Source organism: Equus przewalskii, chromosome 9 (assembly GCF_037783145.1).
Source record: "Equus przewalskii isolate Varuska chromosome 9, EquPr2, whole genome shotgun sequence".
Lineage (NCBI taxonomy): Eukaryota > Metazoa > Chordata > Mammalia > Perissodactyla > Equidae > Equus > Equus przewalskii.
Window position 1 is genome coordinate 8,789,613 of NC_091839.1, and position 25,808 is coordinate 8,815,420.

A 25,808-nucleotide genomic window follows, 5' to 3' on the forward strand; every position below is an offset into this window, starting at 1 on the left:
TTGTGTATCAAAACAACGGAATACTGTTGGGCCATGAAAAGGAATGAAGTACTGGTACACGCTACAACATGGATGAACCTTGAAAACGTGATGGTAAGTGAAAGAAGCCAGTCATGCAAGGCCACATATTGTATGATTCCATTTATATGAAATGCCCAAATAGGGAAATCTATAGAGACGGAAAGTAGATTAGTGGTGGCCAGAGGCTGGGGGAGGGGAATATGGGGAGTGACTATTTAATGGTAACAGGGTTTCTTTCTGGCCTGATGGAAGTGCTCTGGAATTAGACAGTACTGATGGCTGCACAACATTGTGAATGTATTAAAAACTACTGAATTGTACACTTCGAAGTGGTTAAAATGGTGAATTTTATGTTACCTGAATTTTACCTCAATAAAAAAAAATTTGTTTTGAAGCAAGGGTGATTCTTTGAAAAACATATTTTTAAATAGATGTTTATTCTTTGAAGATATACACTAAAGTATTTAAAGATGAAACAATATCCTAGTCTAGGATCTGCTTTAAATACTTCAGGATTGAGTGTGAGGGAGCAGGCTGGAATAGAGGAAACAAAATTTATCATGAATTGATTGTTGAAGCTACATGACGTTTGTTACACTGTTCTATTGCTATATTTGTTGGAAATTTTCCAAGTACATGTAAAAATCCAATGTACAAGATAATACTCTTAGATGGCATAATTATTTTCTGTACATTGACATGTAGTGAAAATTAACCATGTATTTCAGGACTTTAATAAGCCCAGTTTTTAAAAAAGTGACAAGTTTTTAAAAAAGTTTTAGAATACCCATCAATTCCACTCCTAAGTATATACTCAAGTATACTCAAGAGAAATGAAAGTATATGTCCACACAAAGATGCGTACCCAAATGTTCCACAGCAGCTTTATTCCTAATGACCAAAACCTGGAAATAACTCAAATATAAATGTCCCTCTACAGCTGAATGGACAAACAGTGGTTCATCCATACAGAGGAATACTACTCAGTGACAAAATGAATGAACTTCTGAATACACACAACATGGATGATTCTTACAGATGTTGAGCAAAGTCCTACACGAAATATTACATAGTGTGTAATTCCACTTATATGATAGTCTAGAACTCGTAAAACTAAGGCTTTAGAAGGCAGGAGAGTAATTCCCTTGTGGGGTAGAGAATGGACAGGCGAATGCAGAGGTCTTTCGGGAGAGATGGAAATGTTTTGTTTCTCCATCCAAGTGTGGACACAGGTGTGTTCACTTTGTGACAATTCATCAACCTGCACCCTTGTGATCTGTGCTCTTTTGTGTATACACACTCACAAATGCCATAGACCATTATGCCTGAGCCATGCCGTGCACCTCAGCACCCATGCCCTGGCATTCCCCCTGGCTCTGGAAGGTACCTGCATGAATGGAGCCCAATTTGGGCAGCCTCTCCCTACAGTGCACCTTCTGGTGCGTCCGCAAGTGAACTCTCTGACTAAACCCCTTCCCAAACACGGCACAGGGATAGGGCTTCTCTCCTGTGTGGACCCTCTGGTGCCTCTCGAGGGCCGAGTGATGCCTGAAGTTCCTCCCACAAGCCCCACACCTGTAGGGCCGCTCTCCTGTGTGGACCCTCCAGTGGATGCCCAGGTCCTTGCTCCAGCTGAAGCGCATGCCACAGGCCTCACAGTGGAACGGCCTCTCCCCAGTGTGGACACACTGGTGCAGGTAGAGGCTGCAGCCCCGGCCACACGCGTCACACACATAGGCCTTGTCCCCTGCATGGTCCTGCTGGTGCCGTGCCAGTGCTGAGCGTGAGGTGAAGCCCCGGTCACACACCTCACAGGCATGCGGCTTCCTTCCTGTGTGGACGCTCTGGTGGATCTGCAGGGCTGCCCTGCGGCTGAAGTCCTTGCCGCAGTCGCAGCAGCGGAAGGGCTTCTCGCCTGTGTGTCCTCGCCGGTGGATGGGCGGGTTGGAGCTGCGGCTGAAGTGCTTCCCACGTTCCTCGCATGTGTGAGGCTTCTTTCCCCTGTGCTCCTTCTTGTGCCTTCTCAGGGCAGATCCCGAGGTGAAGACTCTGGAACGCTCTGTACGTTGGGAGGGCTCTTCTCCCGGGAGGAGCACGGGAAGGTTAAGGTCTGCTGTCCTCTCCATGAACGCTTTTCCACACCCATCATACGGAGAGGGCTTCTCTCCCCTATGGGTTCGCCGGTGAATTAGAAGGTTTCTGAGCTGTCAGAAGCCTTGGCCACCATGGGGACAGCTATAGGGTTTTTCTCTTGGAGGCACTCGCCAAGGGAGAATCCTATCCTTCTCATCCCTGACTCCTGGGACAAAGAAAACTAGGTGATGAAAGTGAGCAGAGCTTTTGGCTGCACGGGGCTCCTGGACACACTCAGGAAGTACTGGCAAGACAAAGAAACTTCACTGAGCGGACGAGTGCTGGGCTGCTGGTCTCCGTCCTCCTGGCTTTAGGTCTTTCATTTTTGCTTCAAGGGGAAGGAGAAGATACTGGGGACCTTCTCATTAGTCAAGGAAACTAAATACTATTAGAAACACTGAGTCAAATTCTGTGAGCTACAAATGGGTTAATGCTTCCAAAGTATAATTATCAAAAAGTTAAAAACATAACTTTCATACAACTGTGGAGTGAATATCTGTCAAAAATTTTAATAAGGAACCACTAAGATAGTAAGGCTGGTACCAAGAGCATTTGAGGAACTTGGGCATTTAATGCTTTTATTAAAAAAGATATTTATCTCTAATCAAATAAACGTTTAAATATTTTCAATTAAATTATCAGCCTAAAAAGTCAAATAATATATATTTTTAAAGTTGACACCCACTGATCATGGATTCATAGGGTTATTGATGGCATTTACTCCTGGCCGACTGGTTCTCACCTGAATAGGAGCGTCTTGGTATTTCTTCTTCCACCCACACATCATCTTCTTGTTCAAAATGGAAGGTCATTTCTGGCTTGGGCAGCAAATGCCCCGCTTGAGGGGAGAGACCCAAGGATTAGGGCACCGTGATGTGGACAAGAACCCTCCCACAAGTCACATCTTAGCCCCTGGTATTCGTGAAGGTCGTCTGAAGCCTGGAAAAGGTGAAAAAATCCATTACGCATTAATATTACATTTAAATTTACCTATATTTATATAGACATACATATACGTATATTTCCCAAAACAAAAAGGGTTCCAGGAGTTCCAGGGGATGTCAGTGAAGAGGCCCATTTGCAATGTAACACAGTAATAATTCTCAATGAGTTGAACAGGCAGTAATGATTCTGTGCCTGCCAGAGAAGCACTGTGCAAAGTGTGCTTTGAAGAGACTTGTCAAAAATGCAGACTCCATCCCAAATCCACTGAAGCACTAGCCCTGGTGATAGAAGCCAGGGACATAGGTTTTTCTGGATAAGCTTTGATTTTATAGAAAAGTGGCAAGAGTAACACCAAGAACACCCATAGAACCTGAACCCGTATTCACCAACTGTTGTTATTTGACCCATTTACTTTAGTAGTCTCTCTACGCACACATGGGATTCTCTTCTAGACCATCTGAGAGAAAGTCACAGGCCCCATGGCTCTCTAGGACTAAATTCTTCAGTATATATTTCCTCCTTCATAACCACAGTACAGCCATCAAAGCTAGGAACCTTCACATTGACACAGTATTATTATCTAACCCACAGTGAACTTGCAAATAATGCCAATTGTCTCAATTATGTCCCTTTTAGCACTCTTTTCCCGTATTTTTTTATTTTCTTTGCAGGGGAAGATTCACCCTTCACTAACATCTATTGCAAATCTTCCTCCTTTTTTCTCTCCCCTAAAACCTCAGTACATAGTTGTGCATAGTTGTAAGCCCTTCTCGTTCTTCTATGTGAGCCGTCGCCACAGCATGGATACTGACAGACAAGTGATGTTGTTCCGCACCCAGGAACCAAAGCCAGGCCGCCAAAGCAGAGCATGCTGAACTTAAACGGCTAGGCCATCAGGGCTGGCTCACCTGGATATTTTGATCCAGGATAAAGCATCGCATTTAGTTATCATGTCTCTCTAGTCTCCTTTAATTTGGACAGGAACCAGCATTTCTAACCATCGTCTCAGGCACTTGTATGCATCTCAAGTCTGACCCCACTGCCATAACGGATCTGGAATACGCGGACCCCCAAATGCAAATCCCCTCAGGATTTAATCCATACAATTGAACCACTGAGATGCTGTTCTCACCCAAGGAGATGAGATTCCCATAGTTCTCCAACATCACTTGTCTGTGCAGGTGCCTCTGAGAGGGGTCCAGATGCTCCCACTCCTCCTGGGTAAAGTCCACAGCCACATCCTTGAATGTCACCAGCTCCTAAAACAACAAACAGAGTCACCCTCAGACACACCCATTCCCACGTAGGAATGTAGCTGACAAGCACCAGTGAATTCTGACATCTCTAAGTGGTCCTGGCAGTTTCCAGGGTCCTGAGCTAGGCTAATTTAGGCACGCATCCAAGCATCTGTTTGTGTTATATTACAAAGAAGATGGAAAAGATACAGGAGGCACATTTCTAAACTCTCCGACCCTTAAGGTTTCTTTGGTGAGAAGACTCAAATTTCAAAAGCTACACAATTCCAGAGGTGCTGTCTGCACCACATTCTACGACTCAGGAGAATAAGCTTGAGAATTCACTCAGGGAAGGGTCCAAAGAAGGAGGAGTCTAGGGTGGGCTGGGGCCACCAAGGCAGGTGCCATGGAGAAAGCCACGTACCAGACTTGTGGGATGGTTAGAATGTGAACAGAGGAAAGGGAGGTGGTGAATTCCAGCTGGCAAGAAAAGGAAGTGGACAGTTGTGTGATAAGGTGCAAGACATGTATTAACAGTAAGGAAATGTGCAATCTAGGGAACCTCTCTCTGATGATTATGTATTAACAATGTTTATTACGGGCCCCAAATCCCATTCACACATCCACAGTAGAAAGGCTATATGAACGGTCGTATAGTCACATAGAAGATCAATATTCAGTAGCAGTTCTCAAAGTGTGGTCCAGGGACCCCTGAGGTTCCCTGAGACACTGATGGGTGGGTCTGTAAAGTTAATAATTATTTTCATAATAATTATAAGATATTATTGGGCTTATTCACTCTCATTCTCTTACAAGCATACAAGGAGTTTTCCAGAGGCTACATGATGTGTGATCTGGGAACAGAGAAAATGTGGAAGCAGGTGTGAGATTCCAGCTGTCTTCTATTAAGCCAGCTATTAATTAATACCAAAAATGTAAAACATTTCCATTCTTCTCTATAAATTTTTTTGTTTTGGAAAAGTAAGTATTTTTCATAAAATGTGGTATTAACATGTAATGGATTTATTTTTGAATAGATTAATAAATATTTAAAAATTTTGTTTCGACTTCTAATATGGTAATATTGATAACCCACATAAGAAAAGTTGTTATTAAAAGTGTAAAGGGGGGACCGGCCAGGTGGCTGAGCGGTTAAGTTCGAACACTGTGCTTCGGAGGCACAGGGTTTCGCTGGTTTGGATCCTGGGTACAGACATGGCACTGCTTGTCAGGCCATGCTGAGGTGGCATCCCACATGCCACAACTAGAAGGACCCACAACTAAAACATACAACTATGTACTGGGGGGATTTGGAGAGAAAAAGCAGGCAAAAAAAAAGATTAGCAACAGTTGTTAGCTCAGGTGCCAATCTTTAAAAAAAAAAAAGTGTAAAGGGATCCTAAAGGCAAAAAGTTTTAGAAACTATCGCTATACAGAAGTGAAAATGAACAAATGACAACTACATGCCACAACACGGGTTAATCTCACAACATAATATTGAAAAAGCCAGAAACAAAAGAGTACATGCTGTGTGATTCCATTAAATAAAGTTCAAAATCAGGCAAAACGAATCTACAGTACTGGAAGTCAGAATAGTGTGGGGAAGGTGGGGTTCCCTCCTGGGGAGGGGTTGTTCAGAGCAGGAAGAGAGAGGGGAGGGCCTAGAACAGCCATGAGGGGGAGGAAGGGATGGTGCAAGCATCAGACAACAGACAGCGTCACAGCCCAGCAGCCTGGTCTCTTGGCAGATATGTTAAGCCTGTGAAATAGAGAATGTAGACAGGGGGGTTTCCAGAGAGCTGGTGACTCACAGCGTGGGGGTGATGGGAGCTGGTGGGGGCGAGCAGGATGGCAAGGCATCCTAGACGGCGCTTTTGTGCAAAGTCTAAGAGGCCAAACAGATTATGCTGGACAAAAAAAAATTACCTTCTCTGATCCTCTTTCCTCTTCTCTAAAATAAGCATGTCCCCAACACCATATAGATTTTTTTTTTTGAGAAGGAAGTTGTTTTTCATGTTGTTTCTGTGTACAAATTTTTTCTAATTTAGGTACAATTTACACATAGTGAATTACATAAATCTTCAGTATTTCAGTTAATGAGTTTTGACAAAAGGATACGCCTGTGTCACTCACACACCAGTCATGATATAGATCGCTTCCATCACCTCGGAAAGTTCTCTTATGCTGTTCCCAGTTGATCCCTGCCCCTCTTCCAACAACCACTGATCTGCTGTCACTATAGCTTAATTTAACCTGTTCTAGAATTTCATATACGTGAAATTATATAGCAAACACTCTTTTGTCTCTGGCTTATTTTTCTCAGTGTAATGCTTCTGAAATTCATTCATGTTGTTATAGGTATCAGTAGTTTGTTCCTTCATTTTTATTACCGAGTAGTTCTTAATTATATGGATTAACACATTTTGTTTATCCATTTACCAGCCGATAGACATTTGGGTTGTTTTCAGTTTGGAATGATTATGAATAAAGCTGCTATGAATAGTCACATACAGATTTTTGTGTGGACATATGTTTTCATTTCTCCTGGGTAAATACCAACAATGGGGTTTCTGGGTCAATGTAAGTATGTATTTAATTTCATAAGAAACTCTGAAATTGTTTTCCAAAGTATATTATACCATTTTGCACTCCTACCAGCAATACTCAGACAGCCGTTCTGAGGATTAAATAGAGAAAATGGAGTAACACATGTCTAGCCCAGGGCCAGCATGCAATGTGTGTTACATTGCTCTCCTTCCCCAGCCCCTAAAATGAGCTATGGGGGTGATATTTCCAGAGAGAGAAGGTGGACTGCAACTTACCTGTACTTCGGGCATTTTCTCCTCTTCCTGAGGGAGGGCAGAGCCCTCACAAGGCAGTGCTGGGGAAGAAAGAAGCAGAGAGAACCGAACCTGGCTCACTGAAGCAGACCAGCGTCTTAGTCATCGAGATGGGAGAAGGGGGCACATTGTGTTCAGCTGGTGACATTGGTCTTGTTTATCATTACCTGACATGCCCTTCCCTGGATGTCTTTTCCTTTCTTTCTACTTTTATAGGTGGCCCTCGAACCCAGACTCTTTCTTCTTCCCTCCTTCCAAAAATTTACCGAATACCCACTATGCGCCTGGTGATGCCTTAACTCTCACCTTTCTCCTCAGCCTTCGCCGTCTCTCTAACTTCCACACGTTTGCACATCTTGCCCTCCCTATTAGGAGGGGAATCCCCTCAGCCCCAGGGCTGTGCTGGGGGATCTCTCTTCAGCCTCTCCACACCCCACCTGGAACATCCAGAGGGAGTTTCTGGAGGTGTCGTCTCCGCCCAAGATGGAATTCTTGTGTGGCGAGGATCCCCTGCTGCCTTCCTGCTCAGGCAGCTGCTTTCCTGTAGGCAGGAGAGGAGACGTCCCAGACATCAGGCTGGCTCCTGGACCTCTCAGTCTAAGCGAGAGCACAGTTAACTAGACTAAAGCACTGTTAAGGCAACGAACATTTATTAAGCACCTACCGTGTGCAAGGCATGGCCCTACTTCCTCAGGGCACCCAGACCTGACCTCCCTTGGTCTGTAGCTTCACAGGTTGATCAAGTCACAAGGCAGCAATGAGCCTCCTCCATGAGGCTTTCCTCGAAACCTCCCACTTTGGGATATAAATTCACAATCTCAAAAAGTGAACCTGTCAAATTCTTGAGTTTATCTTTTTTACTATTAATCAGTAAATGTTTTAAAATCTGAAAACCTTATCACTAGTGAGACCATGGGAAAACAATTATTCCCATGTGCTGTGAGAACATAAATGGGCACAGCCTTCTTGGGGGGAGTAATCTGACATACCCATCAAACTGAGGGGCAGGGAGGTCAGGAAGCAGGGACTACAATGTGAACAAGGAAACTTTTGGGGCGACAGGTGCATTCATGACCTTGATTGAGATGATGGTTTCATGAGTGTACAAACGTCAAAATATAGCAAATCGAACACTTTATATGTGCAGTTTATCATGTGTCAGCTAATTCTCAATAAAAAAAATTCAGTTCCCTAAAAAATGTTTTTTAATATACAGAACACCTTTGGCCCCACAATTCCAATTCTACATAAAAAACTTGCCCAAGCGCATGAAGATATGAGTGCAGAGGTATTTACTGTGGCAGCATTTGTAATCCTCTGAAAGTACATCCACCCTGACCACACGACACGTAGTACCTGCTGAAGAAGAAGGCAGCTCCGTACATACTGACAAAGACAGACAACTGTAATATAACTTCACAGGAAAGCAGCCAAACTCTGTTAAGATGCACTTGGTAAGTTTTTTCAAGTATGACAATTTTACACAGATGTAAACGATGGTCAATGCATTAGATGGGAAATTGGCACAGGCTAATTTCATGTTCAACTTTATACCCAATTGTATTCTTCTATTTTTAACAAGCAGTGTGTTTAACAAGCAAAATGTTATGCTACTTTGTTTTTAAATGAGTAAAGACTATAGAATAAGAAATGAAAGAACTAAACATTAAGGTGACAGCTAGATGAATCTCACAGATATTATGTTGAGTGAAGGGAATACAATTTGTATTTATACAAAATTCTAGAATAGACAAGACTAATCAGAAACAGTGGTTGCCTACAGGGGAAACTGATGGGGAGGGGGCACAAAGGGAACTCTGTGACAGAAATATTCTATGCATTTATTTGGGTAGTGGTTTCATTGGTGTGTACGTGTATGTAAAAATCCATCAAGATGCGCCTTAAGATTTGTACAATTTATTGTATACAATTTACATCTCACTCGAAAAATCTTTCTTGAGCCAGGCCTGACGGCCTAGTGGTTAAAGTTCAGGGCGCTCTGCTTCAGCAGCCTGGGTTTGGTTCCCAGGCATAGAACCAAACACTTGCCCACTAGCAGCTGTGCTGTGGCGGTGGCTGTAGAGGAACTAGAAGGACTTACAACTAGAATATACAACTATGTACTGGGGTTTAGGGGAGGAAAAGAAAAAGAGGAAGATGGGCAACAGATGTTAGCTTAGAGCAAATCTTCTTCAGAAAAAAAAAATCTTTGCAAAAATTTAAGAAGTTATACTGATTCTAAGAAACTCTAGTTAGCAAAGTTATGCAATAATACAGTTTTTGAAATTTCTTCAAAGAGAAGATAACATTATAGATTACCTTAGAAAGAGGTTCATGTTACGATGTTTGGAGAAAAAATGCAAACTGCAGATTATTAATATTTTCATTTTTAAAAATTATGTGCACACCTCCATGTAAGTTTAGAAGCAAATGCAAAAAGATGTCTGGAAAGAGACATCAAGTCCTTTACAATGATTACCTTTGGGGAAATGTGGGGCCTTTTACTTTCTACTTCCCATTCTTTTATTAAACCCGGTGGAATTATGAGTTTCTTTTTTCTAGATTTTCCAAAAGTTCTCTAATTACTTTGTTCATTAACATTTATAATAAAGGTCATAAAGCCTTTAAAAGTAAATACTCCCGGCCGGCCCCACGGCCGAGGGCTTAAAGTTCTGCACATTCCACTTTGGCGGCCTGGGGTTCGTGGGTTCAGATCCCGGGTGTGGACCTGCGCACCACTCATCAGGCCATGCTGTGGAGGTGTCCCACATGCACGGTAGAGGATGATGGGCACAGATGTTAGCTCAGGGCTAATCTTCCTCACAAAAAAATAAATAAACAAAAAAGTAAATTCACTGAAAGATACCCAAGATCCCTGACAGTCTACCATTTCTTGATTTATAAACCTGATTGTATTACTCTTGCTACCTTAAAGGCTGCCATAATTTTTCTACTGTTCCTTTGTACTTCTAACTCAGTAAAAAAAGAAATTTAGATCTAAAACCACAACACAGAGAGGGGTGAATGTAACAGCTTACTGAATGTCCGTGTATTTTACAGACGGGATAGTCTGGATACTGATAACAGTTTGTGTGTGTGTTATATGCATGTATTTCCCAGCAAGTTCTGGAACATTTATTTCTTGCATAATATCCTTAAAAGCATTTCACATTGTTCCAAATACGTCTAGAACTTTAAATCACCTCTTAAAATCTAAGAACAACGAGTAATGTTCTTGTCCCTCAGGGAATTTGTTGCCTTCTTAAAGATCTTGCATGTTTTTTCTTAGCTTCAAGGCAATGTGTTTGATATTTTTGTTGCTTTTGTGAACAGAATCTTTTCTCCACAATTTAATTTCCTAATCAGCTTTGGCTACTATAAAAAGACTTTTCAGTTTTGTAAATCTGCTGTCTAAACAATCACTTCTTTGTGGAGGAAAGAAGGGAGGCAGGGAGACCAAATAGACGCTCCTGAAATAAAGTTAGCAAAGGCCCAAAGGTGCTGGCAACTAAGATGGGGAAAGGGGATAAATTTGTTGGGCATTACAGAGGCAGAATCAATAGGATTTAGATGTGAGGGTCAGAAAGAGGAAGAAATGATAAATGCCCAAGTTTCTGGCTTGGGCGCCTCTGTACTGAGATGGTAAACAGAAAGGAGTGTGTGTTAAAGGTGAAAAATAAGTGTTTCTATTTTGAATGTGTTGGATTTCAAAATCTGTAAGATACTCAAGTGAAGATATCCAGACAGAAGAAGAATATGCTGTCCCATATCAACCCAGCTAACCAAAAAAGTGGATTCTGTTGATTGTAGAATTACTTTTAAAGATTTAATTTTTCCTTTTTCTCCCCAAAGCCTCCCAGTACATAGTTGTATATTATTAGTTGTGGGTCCTTCTAGTTGTGGCATGTGGGATGCTGCCTCAGCATGGCTTGATGAGCAGTGCCATGTCTGCACCCAGGATCTGAACCAGCCAAACCCTGGGCTGCCGAAGCAGGGCACGCAAACTTAACTACTCCACCACGGGGAAAGCCCCTATAGAATTACTTTTAGTGACAGCCTTTTGAACCTGAAAGCTATTTCTTTGTATTCCATCACAGGGGTTGTAAAGTTTCTTTCAGAATGAACAATACTATAGACAATATAAATTATTTACATATTAAAGTAACAGAATAAAATAAATAAACTTTCTCTTTCCTAAACTCCTGTTGGTTCAAAGAACTTTTCCTTTCCAAGAATTTTTATTTTTGAAAAGGTATCATGCATGCATGTTTATTTGTGTAAAAGTACATATAATGACAAGTCTACCTCTTCCCGTCTCTCTCCCTGGAGACAACCTCTGTTAAACTTCAAAAAAAAAAAAAAGGCTATTTTTTAGAGCAATTTTAGCTTCATGGCAAAACTGAAGGGAAGGTACAGAGCTTTCCCATTTACCCCCTGCCCCTACACATGGATAGCCTCCTCCTTTATCAACATCCCTCACCAGTGTGGTACATTTGCTACCATTGGTGAACCTATAGTGAGTGACACATCATTATCACCCAAAACCCATAGTTTATCTTAGGGTTCACTCTTGGTGTTGTACAGTCTATGGATGTGGACAACTTTATGATGACATGTATCCACTATCATAGTACCACAGGGTATTTTCACCGCTCTAAAAATCCTCTGCCTATTCACCCCTCCGTCCCCTGCAAACCCCTGGCAACCACAGATCTTTTTACTGTCTCCATTGTTTTGTCTTTTCCAGAATGTCATATAGTTGGAATGATACAGTATGTAGCTTTTCAGATTGGCTGTCATTTAGTAATATGTATTTAAGGTTCCTTCATGTCTTTTCATGGCTCCATAGCTCATTTCTTTTTAGTGCTAAATAATATTCCACTGTCTGGATGTATCACAGTTTACTTATCCATTTACCTACTGAAGGACATCTTGGTTGCTTCCTAATTTTGCTAATTATGAATAAAGCTGCCCAAAACACGTGTGTGTGCAAGTTTTTGTCTGGACATACATTTTCAACTCCTTTGGGTAAATACCAAGGAGCGTGATTGCTGGATTGTGTTACGTGTTTTTTATAATAACAAAAAAAGAAGTAAAGTAACGTATGATGACAACGTCACACCAAACAGAGAATAACAATAAAGAGACATAAATTTAAAAAAACAAGTGAAAATTCTGGAGTCAAAAAGTACAATCACTGAAATAAAAAATTCAGCAGAGGGGCTCACCAGTAGATAAGAACTGGCAGAAGAAAGAATAAGCCATCTTGAAGATAGATTATAGAGATTATGCAAACCAAAGAACACAGAGAACAAAGAATGAAGACAAATGAAGACAGCCTCAAAGAATTGTGGGACACCATTATGCACACCAACATACAAGTAATGGGAGTACCAGAAGGAGGTTAGCGAAGCAGGAAAAATATTAGAAGAAATAATGGCTGAAAACTCCCCAAATTTATCAAAAAACACTAACTTCCACATCCAGAAAGCTCAATTAGCTCTAAGTAGGCTAAATGGAAAGAGACCCACAGACAGACACATCATAGTAAAAATGATGAAGGTCAAAGACAAGGAGAAAATCTTGGAAGCAGCAAAAGAAAACAACTCATTACGAAGATAGGAACCAAAATAAGATTAACAGCTTTTAGACCGGCTGTTATAATGGAGGCCAGACAGCAGCAAGATAAAATATTCAGAGTGGTCAAAGTAAAAAACTGTTACCTAGGAATCTTATATCCAACAAAGTTATCCTTCAAGATTGAAGGCCAAATAAAGACTTTTCCAGATATACAAAAGCTGAGAGAATTTGTTGCTAGCAAACTGCCTTACAAGAAATACTAAGGGAAGTTCTTGATGCTGAAAGCAAGTGACCTCAGATGGTATTTCAAATCCACGCGAAAACCAAAGAGCCCTGGTAAAGGTAATTATGGAATTATAAAAAAAAGAGTTTAAGAGCATATTTTTCTCCTTTCCTGTCTTAGCTAATTTAAAAAGGAATCATGTTAAATAATATGCATATAATGAATTCTTGGCCCTATAACATACAGAAATGTAACATGGATACATTTTATGCCAATAACACCACCGAGAAGGTGAGTAGGAGCAAAGCTGTATCAGACTTAAGAAATTCTTACAGATGGAAAAGTAAATTCTTACAGACAGTAAATTATTACAGATGGGTTTGTAACATTAAGAGATATAACATGCATAACGATAATAGGACAAGAAGGGAGAAGAGGAAATAGGATCTATTAAGGTGTAAGGTTTCTATACATCACTAGGATTAAGCTAGTATAAATTGAAAGCTGATTTGGATAAATTAAGATGTGTATGGTAAGCTTCAGAGCAACAACAAAAGAATAACTCAAATAATACAGTGAATGAATAACCAAAGAAATTAAAATGCTACCTTAGAAAATATCCACTTAATGCAAAACAAAACTGAAAGAAGAATAGAGGAACTAAAAGACACAAGACATAGAGAAACATAAGTAAAATGACAGATGTAAATCCAACTACATCAATAATAACATTAAATGTGCATGGACTAAAATATCCGATCTAAAGGCCGATTGTCCAACTAGATTACAAAAACAAACACAATCCAACTACTTGCTGTCTGCAGGAGACACACTTCAGATTCAAAGATACAAGCTGATTATAGGTAAAAAGAAGGAATAGATGGAAAAGCATGCAAACGGCAATCACAGCAAGCTAGAGTGGCTATACTAAGATCACACAAAATACACTTTAAACACAAATTGTTACTAGAGACAGAGGGACATTTTATAATGGTAAAATGCTCAATACGTCAGGAATATATACAATTATAAATATATATGCATCTAGTAACAGGGCACTAAAATACATGAAACAAAAACTGACAGAAATGAAGGAAGAAATAGATAATTCAATAATAATATTTGGAGACTTTGATATCTCACTTTCAATAATAGATAGAACTAAATAGAAGATCAACAAGGGCATAGAAGACTTGAACGAAACTATAAACCAACTAGACGTAACAGACAAGTATAGAACACTCCATCCAACAACAGAATATATTCTTTTCAAGTATATTGGAACTTTCAATCACAATGGAACATTCTCCAGGATGAACCACAAGCTAGGCCATAAAACAAATCTCAATACATTTAAAATTATAGAAATAGTACAAAGTTTATGTTCTTTGAACACAATGGAAGACATTAGAAATCAGTAACCGGAAAAAAATTTAGGAAACTCACAAATACGTGGAAATTAAGCAATGTACTTCTAAATAACCAAATGGTCAAAGAAGAAACCAGGTTCCAAGAACCGCGCTCCTTCCTGGCCCTTTCAGCCTGTGGTGGTAAGGGCTCCATTCTGTTGCTGATTCAGGGACAATGAAACCATCCCACAATGGTCTCTGAAACCCTTTTAAACAGTCCCTTAATTAAGGTCTCCTCAGTCATCCCTTGTGCATGTTATCTGCTTCCTTCTGGGATCCTGATGGACACACTTCCTGATTCCCCATTTTCACACATACTTGCCAAAATCTGGTGCCCTCTCTATTTCCTATCTCAGAAAATCATACCACCATTCATCTAGTTGCAAAACCCAGAAGTCTAGGTATTGACACTTCCTTAAGTTAATCACCTAATCTCATTGATTTTACTTCCTAATAGCTCTCGAACATTTTCATTTCATTCCATCTCCACTGCTATTCTGGTCCAGAACACCATCAACTCTTACTTGGAGCACTATGGCTGCCTCCTATGCTAGATTCTACTCCCTCTCTGCCCGCACTTTAATATGCTGTCCACATGACAGTGGCAGCTGGCTTAAGAGATCTGCTCCCTTCCTCTTCAACCCCCAAGCAGGAACTTCACAGTGGAGAGACCTGGCACGCCCTATGTTAACTAAGTGATTAAAGTTAGTATCATCAGTAATGAAACAAATTAGTATTATGTGCCATCTGAAACGACACATTGAGGAATACCTTCTGTGTTATTCCTACCAAAAGTGTATAACGTGAATCTAATCATGAGGAACCCTCAGACAAATCCAAACTGAGGAACATTCTACAAAATAACTGGCCAGCACTCTTCAAAAATGTCAAGATCAATAAAGACAGAGAAACACTAAGAAAGTGTTCCAGATTAAAGAAGACTAAATAGAGGAAATAAAGGGGAAAAAAGCCATAAATAATTTATTAGGACAATTGGCAATTATTTTTTCTTTTTAAAGATTGACCCTGAGCTAACATCTGTTGCCAATCTGTTTTTTTTTCTTCTTCTCCCCAAAGCCCTCCAGTACATAGTTGTATATTCTAGTTGTAGGTCCTTCTGGTTGTGCTGTGTGGGACGCCGCCTCAGCATGGCTTGATGAGTGGTGCTAGGTCTGCACCCAGGATCCAAACCAGTGAAACCCTGGGCCGCCGAAGTGGACTGTGCAAACTTAACCACTACGCCACGGGGCTGGCCCTGGCAAATTTTGATTATGAGTTGGAGATTAGACAATAGTATTGTATCAATGTTAAATTTTCTAAATTATACTACAGTTATTTAAGGGACTGTTCTTGTTTTTAGGAGATGCATGCTGAAGTAATTAGCAGTAATAGACATGATGTCTGCAACTTATCCTCAAATGATGCATAAAATGGTAACTATACACACAGAGATGGAATGATAAAGTAACTGAGGCAAAAAGTTGGCAATTGATGAATGCAAGTGAAGGGCATATGGGAGTTCTTTGTATTATTCTTTAAATTCTTCTGTAAACTTGATACTATTTAAATTTTAAAATCCATTGCAGTAAGGAAAAAACAAAACAAATCTCACAAGACCTACAAGCCCTCAAGAAAAGACAGCACTTCCCAATGTACAGAGCACAGACTAGGGCATGTGCAAGAGAGGCTAAACCACTGCGGACTAAATCAATGGAAAGCAAAGGCGAAGGCGTGCCAAGGGCTCTGATGTGGTAGCAGAGGTGGTAGCGGCGGGGAACTGAGGAAGGAGAGTGGGCTTTCCCCTGGGGTTTCCCAAAGCTGTGCCATGATTCACATTTGCCTTAGATCCTTCGAGGGCTCTGCAAGGCAGTGAACAAACACGTCACCTAACTGGGGACAGGGATTCCTGCATGAAAGAGGATAAATCCCACTCACTGTGGGTCTTGCTGCCAGGAACCCGGGAGCCATTTTCTCCTCTTTTCACAGATCTCTCAAGGCCAGCAGATTCCCAAGAGGGCAGAATAAGGAGCTGGGGGTAAAGAAGACGGAGTCACATGCCAGAAGTCCTCATACCCGGTGTCTGCAGATCCACCCTTACCTAAAAGGAAAATAAAAGTCAGGAGCCAACCTCGACCAGCAGAACCACAGAGAATTTAGGGCATGCGCATCCCACAACCACTGCACTCAGAGGGGCTTTGCAGAGATTCAGCCAGGCCTGTGACTCAGGGGTCAAGCCGTGATAGCAAATTCACAGCTGGGACACCTCCATCTTTAACACCTGGGACTAAAACTGCCACTGGGACAATAAAGGGGAAACAAGCCCTCTAGAGCCCTTCTGGCCAAGGGTGTGGAGAATCCTCTTCTGCAGATACCTGTGGAGGTGATTCAAGGTGTGACATTCCCAGCTTTGCCATCCCCGACACAAGTCCCCAGGGGAAAGTCATTTAACTCCACAGCACCAGGGAGCTTAGAGAAGCTGCTGAGCTCTTTGTGCTCTGGGGTTTCTCAGATGCAAAGTAGGGGGAGTCCTTTGGCAATCCACAGAGGACCTGGCTGGAGGAACAGCCGTCCCTTGTGTCCAGGACAATCTGGTCATCCCTCTGATAACACACCCCTTGACCCACTTACGGAAAAGCCCTCTGAGTCAGAGGTGAAGGTGGTCTCACAGGAGCGGGGATACAGAGAAGACTGTGGCCCGCCCTCCTCAAAGTCCAAGCCACACCTCCAAACCCAGGGATGCCAGTACACATTATAACTCTAAAGACCAAGACTCATGACCTCCACTACATCCCAAACCCAGGGGCACCCACTTCCTAACTCCTGCCACCATTTCCCTAACCTGAGAATGCACACGTCTCCCGCCCCCACACTTAAGAACATACAGCCCCAGACGCTACCCTAGAAGCTGCCTCACTATCCTCACTCCACCAACCTGGGGCTGCAATGTCCCAGCTGCTCCCCAAACCAAAATGCCCGGCCTGGGCTGCCCCCTGAATCCAAGGACCCCTGGCTGCTGCCCCCCAACCCAGGGATGCATGGGGGCCGACCGATCTGGGGGGACACAGTCGCAGCCATACGCCCCCTTCTCAATAAAACGAAGGCGCCCCCTGCGTCTCCCGCGGGACTCCGCGACCCCTGGACGTTCGGTTTTCCCTGTGCCCCTTCGCGCGACCCGGAGACCTCCCGCTATTACCACCGCCCTCATCCCCTAAGACTGGAGAACTCACCTCTCCAGGCGTCCGCCTGGAGGTCTTGGGCACGGAGGCCACCACAGGGCCCTCGCGGGCCGCTGTCCCGCGGATCCAGCCCGGCCCAACCGCGGGGCCCCCAGCAAAGTCCAGGGGGCGCGGGCCGCTGGACTACGTCTCCCAGAAGCCCCTGCGCAGGCCGGGGGCGCGCGCGAAGCCCCGCCCCAAGGCGCGGCGGGGGCGTGGCGAGGCCAGCTCAGGTGAGCTCGGAGTTTCACCTGGGAACGTCCCGTTGGCGGGGCTGGACAAACCAGTCCAGAAACAAACACCGGCCTCCACCCGCCGTCTACACTCAAGAATAAAATATACCTGTAATTTCTCCATCCAGACATAGCTATGTTTCAGCTTACATCCTTTCACATAAATATTTGTCTTCTTAACCTACTTTTTAAATCAAATATATATTGAACATTGTGTTCTTCCACAATATTTTGTAAATTCTACATGCCACTTATGTAATTAACGTCTTACCTTGTTACCGTTAGGCTGTTTCAAACTACTGACATTACAACCACCATCACTTGTGTTTGGCAGAGACTCAAAGGCAGGCTGGGGAGTGGGAAAGCTTCCTAGTGAAAAAAGGGAAGACTTCAGGTGTGCTCTGACTGGAGGTTACTGGTACAGAGAAGCTGGAGGTGGGCTAACCAGAAGCAGTGCATCTTATGTGATTGATTTGCAGACCGTATTTGGCTTTCTTTCGTTGGTCCTGAGTTGGAAGCAGAGGCAAAAAATAGGGAAAGGAAGTCACTGACCAAGTCCTGACTGTTCTGGACTGATTGCTGCCGAGGTTGGAGTTTGGTTTCCTGGTTGGAAACCAGCTGGTTGCTGCAGAGTTTGTGGGTCAGAGTTCCATTGTCATATATGATCTGGCATTTTCTGTTTGTATCTTCAGTCTCTCAAGTGTAATGGTTTCAAACAGCAGTCATTTATCATCTTTCATGGTTTCTCTGGGTCAAGAATTCAGGAGCAGCCTGGCTGGACAGTTCTGGCTCAGGGTTTTCAGGACAGCTGAACCCGGAACAGTGTGGAGGTCCAGAAGCAACTCGGAGCTGACTGGACATCTCTCTTATTTCATGTAATCTCAGGATTTCTCCATGTGCTCATTCTATGTGGGCTAGTTTGGGCTTCTTAACAGCACAGTAGCCTCAGTCATCTTACCTTGTAGCTCAAGGTTCTAAAGGCAAGAGTCCCAAGAAAAATCCGGATGGGGCAACAAAAGACTCCGAATTGCTAAAGCAATCCTGAGAAAAAAGAACACAGCTGGAGGCATCACAATCCGTGACTTCAAAACATAGTACAAAGCTACAGTAAGCAAAACAGCATGGTACTGGTACAAAAACAGGTGCACAGATCAATGGAACAGAATTGAAAGCCCAGAAATAAAACCACGCATCTATGGACAGCTGAGGGCATACAAATGGTGCTGGGAAAACCGGAAAGCCATAAAATAAACTCAAAATGGATCAAAGACCTAAAGCTGAGACCTGAAACCATAAGGCTTCTAGAAGAAAATGTAGGCAGTACACTCTTTGACATCAGTATTAAAAGGATCTTTTCAGACACCATGTCTTCTCAGACAAGGGAAACAATAGAAAGAACAAACAAATGGGACTTCCTCAGACTAAAGAGCTTCTTCAAGGCAAGGGAAAACAGGATTGAAACAAAAAAACAACCCATTAACTGGGAAAAAATATTTGCAAGTAATACATCCGACAAAGGCTTAATATCCATAATGTATAAAGAACTCACACAACTCAACAACAAAAAATTAAACAACCCGATCAAAAAATGGGCAGGAGACATGAACAGACATTTCTCCAAAGAAGATATACAAATGGCCAATAAGCACATGAAAAGATGTTCATCATCGCTGATCATCAGGGAAATGCAAATCAAAACTACACTAAGATATCACCTTACACCCATTAGAATGACAAAAATATCTGAAACTAATAGTAGCAAATGTTGGAGAGGTTGTGGAGAAAAAGGAACCCTGATATAGTGCTGGTGGGAATGCAAACTGGTGCAGCCACTATGGAAAACAGTATGGAGATTTCTCAAAAAATTAAAAATAGAACTACCATACGATCCAGCCATCCCACTACTGGGTATCTATCCAAAGAGCTTGAAGTCAGCAATTCCAAAAGTCCCATGCACCCCAGTGTTCACTGCAGCATTATTTACAATAGCCAAGACGTGGAAGCAACCTAAGTGCCCATCAACAGATGATTGGATAAAAAAGATGTGGTATATATATATACAATGGAATACTACTCAACCGTAAAAAAGAACAAAATTGTGCCATTTGCAACAACATGGATGGATCTTGAGGGAATTATGCTAAGTGAAATAAGCCAGATAGAGAAGGACAATCTCTGTATGACTCCACTCATATGAGGAATTTAAACATGTGGACAAAGAGAACAGATTAGTGGCTACCAGGGGAAAGGGGGGGTGGGGGTGGGCACAAAGTGTGAAGGGGTGCACTTACAACACGACTGACAGACAATAATGTACAACTGAAATTTCACAAGATTGTAACCTATCATTAACTCAATAAAAAATTTTTAAAAAATTATTCATTGTTTAGCTGAAATGAAAACTTAACTGGGCATCCTGTATTTGATCTGGCAATCCTAGCTTGGGACAAATCATCATAAGCATTATTTTTCTCAAAATTTTGACTTAAACCATATTTGATCACAAGCTTTAGAAGATGAGAGCTTTCTCTGCTTCAGCATTGCAATATTCTTTGGGGCTATATAATTCCAAAGTCAGCCTAACCTCAAACTCCACATCCAGTGTCCTTTTCAGTTCTTCAAGGCTCTCAGGTCAATACTTGGCCCTGTAGGCTCTGAATATGCCTCCACTGTATTCTTTTCCAGCTGAAATCTTTCCTTTCCTTATGGACCATTCTTCTCCATACAGGATTCCTCTCCTCAAATCACTATTATACATTTCTATCCTTACCCTCTCACACCAAATTGCTTGTTTTCATCAGGTCCATTCCATTCTTCTTTCGCTGGTTTAAAGCTGCCTTTCTTAGAGTCCTGCTGGTTCTTTACATAAAGTAATTGATAACAAACATAAAGAGGAGGTTTTTATTCTCTTTTTACTGATAAGGAAAAATGAGGCTTTCAGAGCAAAATTAAAATGCTTCAAGACACATCACTAATATATTTTACAACAGAATTTGAACCAAATTCTAGCTGAATTTCAGCCTCTATTTTTGTCACTGTATCAAAGAGTTCAAATGTCTTTCTCTCCCAATATAATTTAAATTCCTTACTGCAGACCCTGTGACTGAAGTTTTTCTGTCACTCAAAGATCCTAGTCTAAGTTGGTCCTCAGTCATTTATTTCCTTATGTTTTTTAATTTATTACTATTTTTTTAAAGATTGGCACCTGAGCTAACAATTGTTGCCAATCTTTTTTTTTTTTTCCTTCATCCTGGAAGGGATTTATGGTTGCTACCAGGACCTGCTTCGAGCCTGAGTGACTTCAAGCCATAGTGATAAGCCTTGTGGAAGCCAAGGCTGCAGGTTTCTTGAGCCCAACACAGCAGAATCCTGTGACCCCTTGAGGCTGGGATTGATGCGTAAGACCCCCCCAGGCTGGAATTAAAAGGAGCTTTCACGTCCACTCTCTGAGTACCTAGTGCTGTTGTTTCCCAGGGGGTGTTCTCTGCGGCTCATTTTTGAGTCTTTCATCCTTCAAGACAAGGATTTTCTATCCCATCATGTCTCTCAAGAAAAACTTAAAATGACTTCACAATCACCAAAGCTCCATCTCTCAGAACATGGCTGACTTTGTTCACTCCCACAGCTTCTGTCAACATGTAGCTTCTCAAACTGCTGACGCTAATCAGGATTCTTTCCCAGAATTTTGGGGCCGTCGCTCCCAGAGAACGTTTCAAACCGGTCCGAGCAGACGTCACACAGACAACGCCCACTGAGCATGGTCAGAGCACCGCGCGTGCGCGAAGGCTGCCCACAGGCTAAGTCGCTTGGTCCCACCGAGAGCCTGCTCGCAGGCTGCAGCATAGTGGGGTAGAGAGAGGTTGTCCTGAGAGGGCCATCCTGGGGGGAGGCTGAGCACGAGGCAACAGCCCTGACGCTCACTCGCACCTTCCGCTCAGGGCGGTGGTGGCAGTGGTTGCGTGGGAGCAGGAGCCATAGGTGTGGTGCCCCAGTGGCCTGTGAGAGGATGGAAAGGCTGAGGCCTCAGCTGCTCGTGAAAGGTACTTGTACAAGGAAACGAAACCGCAGAGAAACCATCGTCCTTCTAACCGCTTGCAGCCTCTGTTTGGTTTTGTTATGTTTGCATGGGAGATGCCACCTTAGGCCTGCATATTTGAAGACAGCATTACTCTGTGATCAGCAGTCTGTGATCACAGATCTGTGATCAGTGTAATCCACAGGGACAAAAAATAAAAAATAAGGCTTTTAGATTGGGCTGGGATTGGCACTGACTGACATTTTTTATTTTTTTACTTTTTAAATTATTTTTAAACTTTTTATTTCATAATGCTTACAGACTCACCAGAAGTGGCAAAAATAGTACATTCAGTCGTGAACTTTTCACCCAGCTTCTTCCATTAGTGACATATACTGTAGTACACTATCAAAACTAGGAACTGACATTGTACAACACTTAACCAGGCTACATGCCTTACTCCATTTTCACCAGTTTGTACGTACACTTGTTGTGTTTGCATAGCTCTAGGCACGTTGACCTCCTGTATAGATTCCTGTAACCACAAACAGGATCCAGAACAGCTCCATAATCAAAGAAGAACTCCCTCTGCTGTCCCTTAATAGTCACACTCATGTAACGCCACTCATGTTCCTGTCCCCTGGCAACTACTAATCTGGTCTCCATCTCAATGGTTTTGTCATTCTGAAGATATTCTACAGATGGAACCATACAAAATGCACCTTTTGATATTGGCTTTTTGTTAAGCATAATGCCCTTAAGTTCCATCCAAGTTGCTGCACATATCAATAGCTAGTTTTTATTGGTGAGTGTAGTTCTTTTGTATGTATGCAACTGTGTTTTCTTAGATTCTGTATTTTTCTATTTGGCATCCATTCGTCACAGGGCCAATTAGATTAACTATTTTTTCTTACTTTCTGTATTCTTGATGCTTTGGCATTTGGGAGCCTTACAGACCCGGGGAGAGGCTTCCTCCTAGGGCTGACCAATTCTTAGAGAGAGCAAGGGGCTGGGCCAGAAGCACGCCTTTCATATACAAACCAAACAGACCAGAGTCTGTACATCCCAACCATCTCCTTCTCCAACTACACTAAGCCAATATTTCCCCTGCTCTAAATCATCTCAGGACCAAGTACCAGGCAACCAGAGACCACTGCTGTGTTAAAAAATAAAATTCAACTGAATAAAATTTAAAGATCCCGTTGGCTTTTTTCAATGATTCATGAATTAGGCAGCATCCAATCTAGCAGATGGACAGGAGCTCTGAAGAGCTATACATGACAAGAGATTTTATAGGCAGAAGTAGGGTTGAGCATAAGTGACTCCATTTTGAGCCTGTTACCTTGTGTTTAACAGCTGGAATTATTCAAATTTGCCAATCTTAAGGCCAGGCTGCCCTGCCTTGCCTTTCCCATGGAAACCCCGGTAAAGGCTTTGGCTTAGGCTTTCCTCTTGTTCCTTTCTGCCTCCTGACTGACACTAGTGCTCTCTATGTAGCCCTGTGTGGCCTGGTGTGCCTTCTCCTTTCTCGAACTACTATATGATCTAGCAATTCACTGTATTCATTTATTATTTCTAAAACTTTTTTAGTGGATCCTGTAGTGTTTTCTATATATAAAATCACGTCATCTGCAAATAATGACAGTTTTACTTCTTCCTTTCCAATTTGGATCCCTTTTATTTCTTTTTCTTGCCTTATAGCTCTGGCTGGGACTTCCAATACTATGTTAAATAAGAGTGGTGACAGTGGGCATCCTTGTCTGGTTCCTGTTTTTAGAGGGATAGCTTTCAGTTTTTCCCCATTGAGTATGATATTAGCTGTGGGTTTGTCATATATGGCCCTTATTATGTTGAGGCACTTTCCTTTTATATCCATTTTATTCAGAGGGTTTTTTTTAAAACCATAAATGGATGCTGTATCTTCTTGAATGCTTTCTCTGCATCTAATGAGATCAGAGTTCCTTTCTACTTGCTAGATGGGATTCTACCTGATTCATGAATTGTTGAATAAAGCCAATTAGATGTTCAAATTTACTCAGTTTAATTTTGTTTGTTTTTTTTTTTTTAACAGTAATATGGTACATCCACTCTCAAAAATAGTTTGGCAGGTTTTATAAAACTTAAAATGCACTTACCTTATGACCCAGCAATTGCACTCTTGTGCATTTATCCCAGAGAAATGAAAACTATGTTCACATGAAATCTGTTCATGAATGTTTATATTAGCTTTATTCATTATACCCAAGACTTGGAAATAATCCAAATGTCCTCAAATGGAAGAATAATTTTAAAAATTGTGGTATATTCATGCTATGGAGTACTGCTCAACAGTAAAAAGGAACAAACTATTGGTACATGCAACAACTTGGATGGACTGCAACGCAATTATGTGGAGCAAAAAAAAAAAAAAACCAATCACTGAAAGTTATGTACTGTATGATTCCTTTTATATAACACTCTTGAAATTAAAGAAATTATTGAAATGGTGAACAGATTAATGGTTTCCAGGGCTTAAGGATGTGGGAAGGGGTGAGTGTGGCTATAAAGTGGTAGCATAAGGTAGCCTGTGGTGGTTGAACAGTTTTGTATATTGTCATGGGTGGCTCCATGAAACTTACACACATGATAAAATTATGTAGAACTATTACATACACACAGAGAAATGAGTGCATGTAAAACTGGTGAAATCTGAATAAATTCTGTGGATTATTTCCAATGTCAATTTCATGGCTTTTTTAAAATTTCTTTTTTTTTTAAGATTGCCGCCTGAGCTAACATCAGTTGCCAATCTTCTTTCTTCTTCTTCTCCTTCTCCTATTGTACTCTAGTTATGCAAAATATTACCTTTGAAGGAAACTGAGTGAAGAGTACATGGGACCTCACTATATGTTTATTTGCAACTTAATTTGAGTCTATAATTATTTCAAAATAGTTTTTAAAAAACGTAGACCAAAGAAAAATATTACCATTGAATTTATAATTTTTTTAAACTAAATAATAAAAGAAAACATAAGAAACTAATGGGATGAGGTAAAGCTTACAGGGAAATTTATAGTCATAAATATACATATTAGAAAAGAAGAAATGGTAAAAATCAATGATATAAAAGTTTTGAAAAAATACAGCAAATTAAACCCAAAGACTAAGAAAATAACAAAAATAGAAAAATAAGTAAAACAGAAAATACCCACATAATAGTATCGAGAAAGCAAGAAGTCATTCCTTCAAATGATTAATAAACCACCAAAAAATTAATCAAGTGAAAAAAAGGGCACAAATAGCCAAGATCAGGAATATACTGTGCAATATAATGCAGATTTTAGAAAGAGTAAGATTATACCTATTGATCTGAAAGATGTACAAGTTAGACTGTTGCTGTACAAAGTAAGCTAGAGAAAACAATGCACAGCTCAGTGCCATTTAAAAATTTGAACAAAGACAAATAGCTATGTGCGTAATGTTAGTATGAGTAAGGAGATAGGTGCGAAAAGGCAAATAAGCTTTGTTGAAATTGTAGATAGGTCTGAAAGATTTGGGGTGGGGACATGACGTTATTTATGTATCTTTTCATTGTTTACCAGTTGTGAAAATACATTACTGTTGTAACTTGGGTAGAAGAATATAATAAAATCTATATTAAAAATGTATAATGCAAGGTAAAAGAAAAATTCTATTTCTGACAGCTCCTATTCAAATATTAAAATAGAAGTAGAAACAAAACCAGTGCTGAAATTCCAGATACTTTTTCTGTCTTTTTAAAGTCTTCCATTCTCAGAGACTTTTCTCCCTTAGAAAATATCTGCTGATTTTCTCACAGATTTTTAATGATGCAATTTAACGTATCACTTTTTAAAACCTGTAAAAATTACCATAATTCAATGTTTAAAGAAGATCTCTCTCATAGGGGACTGGTGGGGAAGAGATAGAGAAAGGGAAGATTAATGAGATCTTTGGTGAGA

At 41.3% G+C, this 25,808-nt stretch overlaps 3 protein-coding genes across 4 annotated transcripts in view; all 3 read right to left on the minus strand.

Moving 5' to 3' along the window:
- Positions 1-25,808, minus strand: part of LOC103552484 (zinc finger protein 850) — an 82,678-nt gene that overhangs the window by 39,089 nt on the left and 17,781 nt on the right. Inside the window, 3 exon segments of the mRNA XM_008522509.2 lie at positions 16,322-16,415; positions 17,015-17,108; positions 17,614-17,920. Of these exon segments, the coding sequence (XP_008520731.2) occupies positions 16,322-16,415; positions 17,015-17,108; positions 17,614-17,920 (495 nt within the window).
- On the minus strand, positions 440-3,012 carry LOC103552485 (zinc finger protein 239-like). Its single transcript, XM_008522513.2, has 2 exons — positions 2,897-3,012; positions 440-2,098 (listed from the first exon to the last, which is right to left on the minus strand). Exons 1-2 carry the CDS (start codon positions 2,964-2,966, stop codon positions 1,341-1,343), a joined length of 828 nt encoding a protein of 275 aa, XP_008520735.1. The 5' UTR covers positions 2,967-3,012; the 3' UTR covers positions 440-1,340.
- On the minus strand, positions 880-17,766 carry LOC139073339 (zinc finger protein 568-like). Of its 2 annotated transcripts, none has more exons than XM_070557653.1 (6): positions 17,614-17,766; positions 16,322-16,484; positions 7,481-7,715; positions 7,157-7,215; positions 4,232-4,358; positions 880-3,093 (listed from the first exon to the last, which is right to left on the minus strand). In XM_070557653.1, exons 3-6 carry the CDS (start codon positions 7,527-7,529, stop codon positions 3,053-3,055), a joined length of 276 nt encoding a protein of 91 aa, XP_070413754.1. In that variant the 5' UTR covers positions 7,530-7,715; positions 16,322-16,484; positions 17,614-17,766; the 3' UTR covers positions 880-3,052. The 2 variants fall into 2 exon arrangements, with proteins under 2 accessions (XP_070413754.1, XP_070413755.1); XM_070557654.1 differs by having other exon boundaries at positions 16,322-16,415; positions 17,614-17,735.